The following is a 12,208-nucleotide window of genomic DNA, read 5'->3' on the forward strand; positions in this document are numbered from 1 at the left end:
AACAATGAAGTATATTAGGAGTCCTTCATTTTATACTTGAGAAAACTTAAACTTGGAAAGGTTTATGTAATTGGCTAAAGATCACAAAGTAAATTTTAAAAAAACCCTACATTACGTAATTTCTAAAGGCCTTTTCCAACTCTAAAATTCTAACACGGAAAAGAAACAATGAAAAGTAGAATTCAAAATTTGGATAGGGAACTATTTACCTCAACACGAAGCCAAATCCTTTTAAGAATTTATAAAATTTCACCATGTGCCCTTCCAATATTTTTTTTGTAGACTACTTTCATGTAAAATTCCCCCCAACCCTTTGATCTATGCTTCACTGGTCCTTCCTCAAAAGCTCTGCAAAGCAAATTTACCGCTGAATGCCCATGGTGTGCTAAACATAATGCCAAATCCTGCCATTACTAACTTGAAGGAAATACAATTACTTCCTGCTGTCAAGGATCTTAAAAGTTTCACAAGAAAGCATTATGGTACCACACCAGAAGTGTCCTAACACTTGTTGAGAAACAGAAGAGACTCTGCAAGAGGTAGGGGTGAAGAGGCATTAGATGAGATACAGCAGAAATAGTTAACATTAACTGGGTCTTGAAAAATAAATAGAATGCAATACCCTAGAAGTACCAGGATTTTGTTCAAGAGTAGCAAAACATTTCATCTCAGTTTTAAATATTCTCTCTTCTGATCATTTTTCAACACTGTGTTAAACTTTGTGAATACAAAAGCATACCAAGAGTAAGTCTGTGGTAATACTCTAAAACTCTTGCCAGGTTATTACCAATAGCTTAGATCCATCACTTTACAAGTAGGCTCATTTCACTTTAAATTTACTCCTAGCTTTATCTTCTGAGAGTCCCAGCCTCAAATTTCATGCTGCAACTAGACAAGAAGCCTCAGATAACTCCCTGAAATCATGCTTTCTCACACTGGTTCACAATGATCTCTATATGTGCTATCCACTCTTTCCTAACCTTGTTTTTTTTTTTTTTTAAAGATTTTATTTATTTATTTGACAGACAGAGATCACAAGCAGGCAGAGAGGGAAGCAGAGAGAGAGGGGGAAGCAGGCTCCCCGCCAAACAGAGAGCCCGATGCAATGCGGGGCTTGATCCCAGGACCCTGGATCATGACCTGAGCCAAAGGCAGAGGCTTTAACCCACTGAGCCACCCAGGTGCCCCTCTAACCCTGTTTTTAACCCTCCACTCAAGCCAATGCTTTCTGGATGATGCTTTCTCTGACCTTCCCAGATACATGCAAGCATACCTTCTAAAACCCCTTATTAAACTTTAATTTCAATGATTTTTAGTAAATTAATTCAGTTGTGCAACCATCACAAGTCAGTTTTAAAACATTTCCATTATCTCCAAAGATCACCCTCATGCCCATCAATCCCTACTCACACTCCCCACCCAATAACCACTGATTTAACTGTCTCTAGGGATGTGCCTTTTCTAGAACTGTATCATATAGTCTGTTCTCTAGCTTCTCTCACTTAGCATAATATACTGAAGCTCATCCACACTGTAGAACGTTATCAGTTCATTCCATTTAATGCTGAACAGTATTTCACTGTGTGTATATATAAATGTTTGGTTTCCCCAATCACCAGTGAATGAATAATGGGCTGTTTCCACTATTATGAATAATGGTAGTAGGAACATTTGAATTCAAGTCTTTGTATGAACATATTTCTCTTCTGTAGTTACCTAGGAGTGGAAATGCTGAGTCATATCATAAGTTTATGACTTCCATCTTAAGAACTGCCAATTAAAAATGACTACATGTTTTAAAATTCCACCACCAGTGTATAAGGCCTCCACTTTCTCTAACATCCTTTGCCAACACTCAATACTGTCTAGTAGTTGTGCAGTGGTATCCCATTCCTGAATGACTAATGATATTAATAATATTTTCCCATGCTTTATTAGCCCAAGAGAATACATACTCTTCGGTGAAATGTCTATTTAAATCTTAACTATAGTCTTTTTTACCTTAATTGTGGTAAAATAGTCATAACATAAAATTTGCCATTTTTATCATTTTTAATTATACAGCCTGTACCATTAAATATATTCGCATTGGGGCGCCTGGGTGGCTCAGTGGGTTAAGCTGCTGCCTTCGGCTCAGGTCATGATCTCAGGGTCCTGGGATCGAGTCCCGCATCGGGCTCTCTGCTCAGCAGGGAGCCTGCTTCCCTCTCTCTCTCTCTGCCTGCCTCTCTGTCTACTTGTGATCTCTCTCTGTCAAATAAATAAATAAAATCTTTAAATAAATAAATAAATAAATAAATAAATAAATAAATATATTCGCATTGTTATGCAACCATCATACCATCGAACTCCAAAACTTTTTCATCCTCCCCAAGTGAAATACTGTATTCAGTAAATACTGATACCCCTACTCTCCCTTTCCCCAGCCCCTGACAATCACCATTCTACTTTCTATCTCTATGAATATGACTACTCTAGGAACTTTTTAGAAGAGGAATCACGTATTTGTCCATAGTGACAGGCCTATTTCACTTAGCATGATGTCTTCAAGGTTTATCTACGCTGTAGCCTGTGTTAAAATTCCCTTCCATTTTAAAGCTAAAAATGTTATACTGTACGCATATGCCACATTTTTTTTATCCAGCTATCTGCTGATGGACATTTGTATGTTTCTACCTTTTGGCTATTGTGAATAATGCAGCTATGAACATGGGTATACAAATACCTGTTTGAATCGCTGCTTTCACTTCTTTTGAGTGTATGCTCAAAAGCAGAATTGCTGGATCATAGGATAATTCTGTTTAACTTTTTAAGGAATCACTGTACAATTTATTTTCAATGACACTGTGCAATTTTATATTCCCACCAGCAATACAAAATGGCTCAAATTTCTTCAGGTCCTGACCAACATTAGCTATTTTCTGTTTGTTTGTTTTTTAAGATTTTTATTTATTTGACAGAGAGCAAGAGAGCACAAGCAGAGGGAGAAGCAGGCTCTCCACTGAGCAGGGAGTCCGATGTGGAACTCGATCCCAGGACCCTGGGATCATGACCTGAGCCCAAGGCCGCTTAATCGACTGAGCCATCAGGCATGTGCATTTTCTGTTTTTATGATAATAGCCATCATAATGGGTATGAACTGACATCTCATTGTGGTCTCAATTTGATTTCCCTTTTGATTAGTGATGTTCAATATCTTTTCATATGCTATTGGCCATGTGAATAAGGCTCCTTTAGGGGAAGTATGGTTGGCTGGGTTTTTAATTCTTCAGTTGTAGAGCTATTTACTCTGGATATCAACCCTTTATGAGATATATGATTTGCAAATACCTTCTGCCATTCTGTGGGTTGCTTTTTCAGTCTTTTTTCAGCTTTTTCAGGTGGGGCTTGAACTCGTGACCCCAAGATCAAGAGTTGCATTCTCTAGTGACTGTGTCAGCCAGGCACCCTGAAAGAGTTCTAATACATTCTGGATGTAAGTCTTATCAAGATATGCAATTTGATGTATCTGAAATATTTTTTTCCCAGTCTGTGGCTTGTTTCCTCATTTTCTTAATGGTGTCTTTTTAAAAGTATTTAATTTTGATAAAGCTAACTTTATCAGGTTTTTCCTGGATTGTTTTCTTACATATTATATACATATTTTACATGCTATACTATCATAGCACTCCTCATGCTGTATTATTTCTTCCAGGTCTCTCTTCCTTCTACGCTTTTTTAAAAAATATATGCATATTTTTATTTATGGGGGTAGGGAGCAGAGGGAGAGGGAAAGAGAATCTCAAACAGACTCTGTGCTGGGTGTGGAGCCTGACCTGACGACCCTGAGATCATGACTGAGCCAAAATTAAGAACTGGACACTTAACCAACTAAGCCACCCAGTTGGCCCACTCTGAACTTTGAATTATTAGAGAACAGTGGCTATCTTTTGGTTTTTCACCTATTTTATTCATTCATTCATTCAATAAAGATTAACCATACTGGAAATATGTACATGTATGTATGTGTCAGTTTGTGAGTATTCTGTATGTGTGTACACATAAAGCAGCTAAGCACACTGAATGAAAGCACGAGAAAAACAGACACTGGACCTGCCTTCAACAAATTCACTTATTATGACAGTGCATTGCACACAATAGGCACACAACAAGTTTTTGATGAATAAACAATGGTTCTAACTTGATAAATACAAAACTTAAAACTTCCCTGACCACTCATCAGCCTAAGCATCACAATATCCAGAAATGGTCTCTCTGCACCTTATAGAGTACAGTGCATTGTAAGTGCATGACCTTTGTAATCAGGCAAATATGGGTTCAAAACTTTGCTCTACCATACTAGCTTTGAGTTTCTTCATCTGTCAAATGGGAAAACGACAGTAATACTTTTCTTACTGAACAGTTAAAAAAACTTGTGTTAGATAATAAATGTAACTGGCTTCTACAAGTGCCTGGGAATAGTTGCCTAAGTGGCAGCAAATCTTTCATTACCAAAATCTTTTCATTTTACCTCATTTATTAAATCTTAGAGGTGTCAGTCCCCAGTTTTAAAGGTAGAGTTCATTCAGACTCTAATGGGGAAAATTAATGTTTTAAGACACAAGATCTCAAAGATAAAAGGAATGGGAAATTAGGTCAGAAATGAACCTAAGACAGTGTTCATGAATAAAATCTGCTTTCCTCAAAACAAAGTAAGTAAATAATCCATTAAATAAAAATAAACTGATATTTTACCTTAACATAGTAATAATTCATGCTCATTTATTGCAGATAGTTGTAATTTTAAAAGACTTACAATAACCTCTTTCCTTATAAATTTTAGGAATCATTTAATTGTTATACAACAAAAATATCAATACTGGGGCGCCTCGGTGGCTCAGTGGTTAAAGCCTCTGCCTTCAGCTCAGGTCATGATCTCAGGGTCCTGGGATCGAGTCCCGCATTGGGCTCTCTGCTCAGCAGGGAGCCTGCCTCCTCCTCCTCTCTCTCTCTGCCTGCCTCTCTGCCTATTTGTGATCTGTCAAATAAATCAAAAAAAAAATCTTTTAAAAAAAAATATCAATACTAAGATACTTCTCTTTTATACGTGAATCATTCATCTGAGTTTTCAATGCCCCTACTTGGATTTCTCTACTTAAGTTATTGATTTTTAACTCCCAGTTCCCATGATAAACTGAGAGACACAAAAAGACATGAAATACTGAAATAGCAAAATGCTGCTTGTAATCTTTACTTTCCTAAGTGTAGCTAATGCGATATTTCCTTAAAATTCATTTCCAGGGGGACTTGGGTGGCTCAGTCAGTTAAGTGTCTGACTCTTAATTTTGGCTCAGGTCACACTTCAGGGTTGTGAGACTGAGCCCCACATGGGGTTCTGCACTGGACATGGAACCTGCTTAAGATTCTCTTTCTTCTGGGACGCCTGGGTGGCTCAGTTGGTTAAGCAGCTGCCTTCGGCTCAGGTCATGATCCCAGCGTCCTGGGATTGAGTCCCACATCGGGCTCCTTGCTCATCGGGGAGCCTGCTTCTCCCTCTGCCTCTGCCTGCCATTCTGTCTGCCTGTGCTTGCTCTCTCTCCCTCTCTCTCTCTGACAGATAAATAAAATCTTTAAAAAAAAAAAAAAAGGTTCTCTTTCTTCTGTCCCTCACCCCTCCCTCTCTAAAATAAATAAATAGACCAAAAAATAAAATAAAATTCATTTCCAATTATATCATCTTGAGCCTGCCCACAATAATTTAATACCAAAATACATACTATGAATCTGTTCAGAAATGTAAATGCAATTCTTTCTGACCAAAGTTTGTTTTCCTTCCTATATATTTCTACTTTTTATCTGCTTCCTTGTTTAAAAAGTCCCTTCCGATGCTCAATCCTCAATTCTTTCTTCTAACTCTCCTGAAGAGAAATAATTTGCAATTCCCATGTAACTCAACTCAAATTCTCCAGCTATTCTCAGAAAGAGTCTACAGGGTCCACAAAAGTAAATTTACCTACAGTAGAATTTTGCAAAAAACTAAAAAGAAAAAAGAAATTAGGCTGAACAAGAGTTCAAACCAATGTGGTGATTCAGTGATAAATTCCTATATGTTAAGCAACAAACATTTACTAAGTAATTCCAATGTGTCAAGAAGTAGAGAAGTGAAGGCCAGTAAGACAGTCCCCTCCTCTCAAAGACCTTGTGGTCTAAGTCAGAGGTTCTCAAACGTTTTGGTCTCAGGATCTTATTAAACTCTCAAAAACCACTTGGGAACCCAAATGAGCTTGTTTATGTGGGTTACATCTGTCCGTAATTATGTATTAAAAATAAAACTAAGAGCATTCCAAATTATGTATTCATTTAAAATCCATTATATATTAACACTGAAAATGTATTTTGGAAAAATATATTCTTTTAAGAAATGTATTTTCCAAAATATGAAATATATATAAAATAAAATTTAACAAGAAAAATGGCATTGTTTTACATTTCTTCAACTCTCTTTAATGTCTGGCTTACTGAGAGACAACTGGATTTTCATTTCCGCTTCTGCATTCAATGTTACATGTTGTTTTGACTGTAGTCATGAAGAAAACCCATAGTCAAGCAGATACGTAGTTAGAAAAAAGAGGAATGTGACATCTCCCTGAAAGCCTTGTGGGGCCCACAGAAGTCCTTGGATAACAGGTGATCTAGAGCAATGATTTCCAAATTTTTTTATCTAACACCTCATCAGTAAAAAAAATCTGAAAATATCTCTTCTAGTACATTTATTTAACACACTATTTAAATATACTATTCTACTAATATTATCTTTTCTATCATAAAACCTGTATACACAAAATACTAAATATGAAGACAAATAAAGTACTTTTTTTTTAAGCTTTTATTTATTTATCTGACAGACAGAGATCACAAGTAGGCAGAGAGACAGGCAGAGAGAGAAGGAAGCAGGCTCCCCGCCGAGCAGAGAGCCTGATGCGGGACTTGATCCCAAGACCCTGAGATCATGCCCTGAGTCAAAGGCAAAGGCCCTAACCCACTAAGCCACCCAGGCGCCCCAACACAAATGAAGTTCTAATTTTTTTTCAATATTCCAATGTACTGCCTTAAGTACAAACTTACTTTGGGAACTACTGGATTAGGAGAAAGATGTACCTACAAAGAAACATCTACAAGAGAATGCTAAAGAGCTCTAAAAGATGAAATTATTACTTTGTCCCACAAAAAGAAAGTAGTTTTATATTACTAATAAAACACTACCCCTCCCCCAGGGGGGGCTTGGGTGGCTCAGTGGGTTAAGCATCCAATTCTTGATTTCGGCTCAAGTCATGATCTCGGAATCAGGGAATGGAGCTCCATGACAGGCTCTGTGCTCAGGAGGGAGTCTGCTTGGGGTTCTCTCCCTCTCCCTCTGTCCCTCCCCACCCCTCACACCTGTTTGCACAAGCTCTCTAAAATAAATAAATAAATAAATCCTAAAAACAAAAAACAAACAAAAACATTACCCCCATGGTAACTTAATTCTTTTTTGGTTTTATTCTATTTTATTTTATTTTTTTAAAGATTTTATTTATTTGACAGAGATCACAAGCAGGCAGAGGCAGGCAGAGAGAGAAAGAGGGGGAACCAGGCCTCCCACTGAGCAGAGAGTCTGATGTGGGACCCTGAGATCATGACCTGAGCTGAAGGCAAAGGCTTAACCCACTGAGCCACCCAGGCACCCAGTTTTGTTCTATTTTAAAAGCTGTGGGGAGAACCTTTTCGTTTCATCCCTGAATGTCCTGGGATCGAGCCCCACATTGGGCTTCCTGCTCAGCGGGGAGCCTGCTTTCCCTTCTCTCTCTGCCTGCCTCTCTGCCTACTTGTGATCTCTGTCAAATAAACAAATTTTTTTTAAAAATCTAAAGAAAAAGAAAATACAGATAAGAAATGAAAATTATTATAATCTTAATACTCAGTAATAATTACTATTGACACTTCTGTTAATAATTATATATATAAATAGCTTTATTTAAACATATAAAACTATACAACTACTATATAGTTATTTCCATATAAATTTGGATAATACTATACATCCTGATTACCTGTATTTTTTAACAATGTATTCACAACATCTTTTCATGACTTTTAAGATTTTTTTTTAAGATTTTATTTATTTATTTGACAAACAGAGATCACAAGTAGGCAGAGGCAGGCAGAGAGAGAGAAAGGAGGAAGCAGGCTCCCCGCTGAGCAGAGAGCCCGATGTGGGGCTCAACCCCAGGACACTGGGATCATGACCCAAGCTGAAGGCAGAGGCTTTAACCCACTGAGCCACCCAGAAGCCCCTAAGATTTTATTTTTAAGTAATCTCTACACCCAACATGGGGCTCAAATTCACAACCTTGTGATCAAGAGTCACATGCTCTACCAACTGAGCCAGGACCTCATGACATTATTTTCTACATCAATATTTTAAAGGTTTCATCGTGTTTCATGGAAGAAATTTATAATTTAGCCAATTCTCTCCAATATGACAGTTTCCAATCGATGAATAAAGGCTATGATATTTTATATTTTTTTTGTGTGGTCTGCACTGCATCTTTGTGTTAGTCTGTGAAAAACTCTTCAGATAAACCCCTACAAATGGTATTGCTGAGCCAAAATATGTGTACATATTTAAATCTGTTACTCAGACTGCCCTTGAGAGATTTATTCAACCGCTTTTTATATTTGCCAACTTGACAGGTTAAAATCTGTATTTTACTTTTAAATTATCCACTGTATTTATTATTTAAACTCAATTAACCAATGTATAGTACACCATTAGTTTCAGATAAAGAGTTTATTATTTTTTTTTAAGATTTTATTTATTTGACACAGAGAGAGAGATTGCAAGTAGGCAGAGAGGCAGACAGAGAGAGGGGGGAAAGCAGGCTCCCCACTGCACAGAGAGCCTGATGCGAGGCTCGATCCCAGTACCCTGAGATCATGACCTGAGCTGAAGGCAGAGGCTTAACCCACTGAGCCACCCAGGCGCCCCTCAAAGAGTTTAATAATTTATCAGTTGCATATAACACCCAGTGCTCATCACATCACGTGCCTCCTTAATGTCCATCACCCCATTACCCCACCCCCCACTCACCTCCCCTCCAGCAAACCTGTTTGTTTCCTATACTTGAGTCTCTCATGGTTTTTCGCCCTCTCTAATGACCTTCCCATTCGGTTTTCCCTCCCTTCCCCTATGATTCTCTGTTCCACTATTTTTCCCCCACTGTATTTTCTTAAAGGCACACTAGTAACTGGCAGTTTCCTTCTTTTAGAATCACTTGGGTTTTTTGCCACACACTGTCTATTCTACAGATCAGGCACTTTGCTAATCTACAGTTACTTAGTCTGCAACACTCTATGCTTTTCATTTATTCAACAAATATTTACCAATATGTGCTACCTATTATTCACTACTATCTCAGTTTGTCACCTCAAAAGCAAACATTCTAATAGCAAAGCTAAAATTTAAATGAAAGGCTTAGGGGCAGCGAAGGATTTCCAAAGAACAGTAAGTATAAACATGTTATGTAATGAGTAGTCTAAGAATTCTCATAATCTTCTCCCCACAAATGTGAATATCCATGATAGCTTTACTAGCTACTTGGTTAATAATGGCAAAGAACAGAGAAAACAAATGGGAAAAAAGAGTTGAAATTTCAGGATTCGATGTTAATAACTCTTTAATATTTTAGCTACTAATTAAGGGTACTAGTAAACAAATAATGAGTAAGTTGAATTCATTAAAAATTATGACAACAATAATATGGCAATACTGAAAATCTGTACGATATAATATTAACTTTAAAAAACTAAACCAACAGGTAGGCCTGGGTGGCTCAGCCAGTTGAGCGTCTAACTCTTGAATTCAGCTCAGGTCTTGATCTCAGGGTAGTGAGTTCAAGCCCTATTTTGGGCTTCACACTGGGCATGGAGCTTAGTTTAAAAAAAAAAAAAGAACTAAACCAACAATGAAATTGATATGTGAACAGAAAATAGGAGTAGGCAAAATTGCTGTATCAAAAAAATGGGTTCATAAAACCTTTACTTACAGATTTTTCAGACAATATAAGGAAAAGAACACGTAATTATATATTCCTAAGAACCCCTCAATTATCCCAAATTTTCTTTATCTCTTAGAAAATTATAATGAAACTACTTCACAGTGAGGATCTAATTTTTAAAAGTGGCTTCTAGGGCGCCTGGGTGGCTCAGTGGGTTAAGCCGCTGCCTTCGGCTCAGGTCATGATCTCAGGGTCCAGGGATCGAGTCCCACATCGGGCTCTCTGCTCAGCAGGAAGCCTGCTTCCCTCTCTCTCTCTCTCTCTGCCTGCTTCTCCGTCTACTTGTGATCTCTCTCTGTAAAAGTGGCTTCTAGGTTATGTCCAGGTTCAATCCATTTAAATCAATTTCAAGTAAATACCTACTTTATAATACCAAGCATTTTATAGCTCTGTGGTTTCCAACATAAATTCACATATACCATCTCACACCAAGAAGTCTGTCGGTTACCCACATTTTATAGATGAGGCAACTGAGGCTATTCTAGGTTCAAAAGTTTATCTAAAATTGAAAGACTATTAAGTTGGTACAACTTCATTTTCCTGACTCTTACTACATATAGCATTCTACTAAACTTTATTGGCCCCTATGATAAAAAAAAATTGTGATTAATGGTCTTAATTAAGAATATCAGGGGGCGCCTGGGTGGCTCAGAGGGTTAAGCCTTTGCCTTCGGCTCAGGTCATGATCTCAGGGTCCTAGAATTGAGCCCCCACATCGGGCTCTCTGCTTAGCGGGGAGCCTGTTTCCCCCTCTCTCTCTCTGCCTGCTTGTGATCTCTCTCTCTCTGTGTCAAATAAATTAATAAAATCTTAAAAAAAAAAAAAGAATATCAGATTCTGAATAACCAAAAATCAATTATTCTAAATTTAATATATTTACTTACAAAATCAGCAAGACAGCTAACAAGTGCTAAACAAAAAGACCTCAGTAAACAGGTATCTTAATCATAAAATTCTACATAATCAAGGTTTACATTATAGCATTTAAAACCTGCAGAGCTTTCATATAAACTGTGTCACCTAGACAAAATACTTCTAAGCATTTCTAAAGGTGATCATTTCAAGACCTAGTAAGCTTAGGGTATTAAAAACACAATTTTTTAAAAATCAGTTTCATTCACAAGTTGACTATTTTTTTCTGTGATTTTACCTTTGATTCTAATACATTAAGTATGAGTTGGCTTTGAACTCAAAAACTAAATACCAGATTTGAAAACGACACACAGCAGAATTAACAGTCAAATTAACAATAATGCTACCCAGGAAAGAACTGAAAGGTCGCGTCCCAGCAAACAATCTACCAGACAGTAAGAACAAGAAGGCTAATTGTAATGGAACTGTTATACAGCTTCGGCCTTTATAGTACATATCATACATATGTTGGGCTCTAGTCTAAACATAAATTATCTCAATCTTCACAGTAACAGTGACAAATCTATCATTAGTCCCAAAAAAGAAAGTGAAACTTAAATCATTAACTTTCTTAAATCACAGAGCTAATAATTGGTATAACCAAAGCATGAATCTAAACAGTATTTATTTTGTTAAATAAGTTAAATTTATTAAATAAATTAAACATGTACAATTTATAAGATCAACTATTTTGAAACTATAAGGTAAATATTTAATCACTTCTTACCTCTTCAGGCAGCTCACTGTACATGGTTTCAGAGGTAGACAATAAAAATATAGGTGAAAATGATGGTATATCTTGTAGCAATGTCAGAAAAGTAGCTCTCACAGTTTCACTGACAGCTTCCCACCAATCACCAATGTGAGGCATGTAAACAATACTAGGTACTGTTCTTCGAGCTTCACGAAAAATCTAATTAAGGAAAGAACTGGCATTAAAAATTCAAATTGATATTATTCTAAAGTTTACTCAGCAACCCCCAAATACATGAAATGTCAGGCCTGTTACTGCAATTATTCTCAGCTCAAGTATTTAAGCCTTTCAAGATGTGATATACAAGTCTCACATAATAGCTTCTATCTACCCTTGCCCCACCTAAAAAAAGAAGGGGTGTGGGTTTTTTGCCATTTTGTTATTCCTATTCAGTATTTATTGATAGCATAAAGGTATCAAATTGCTCCACTTATTAAGTAAAGATAATAAAGCAAAATACCAGTAT

At 37.0% G+C, this 12,208-nt stretch overlaps 1 protein-coding gene across 2 annotated transcripts in view; it reads right to left on the reverse strand.

Annotated features, from left to right (window-relative positions):
- The window catches only part of ATAD2B (ATPase family AAA domain containing 2B), a 155,159-nt gene that overhangs the window by 38,621 nt on the left and 104,330 nt on the right, over positions 1-12,208 (reverse strand). For both annotated transcript variants that reach the window (XM_047744659.1, XM_047744658.1), the window contains exon 19: positions 11,716-11,901. In XM_047744659.1, coding sequence (XP_047600615.1) covers positions 11,716-11,901 — 186 coding nt within the window. The remainder of the gene's footprint in view (positions 1-11,715; positions 11,902-12,208) is intronic.

This window comes from Lutra lutra, chromosome 9, assembly GCF_902655055.1.
Source record: "Lutra lutra chromosome 9, mLutLut1.2, whole genome shotgun sequence".
Classification (NCBI taxonomy): Eukaryota; Metazoa; Chordata; class Mammalia; order Carnivora; family Mustelidae; genus Lutra; species Lutra lutra.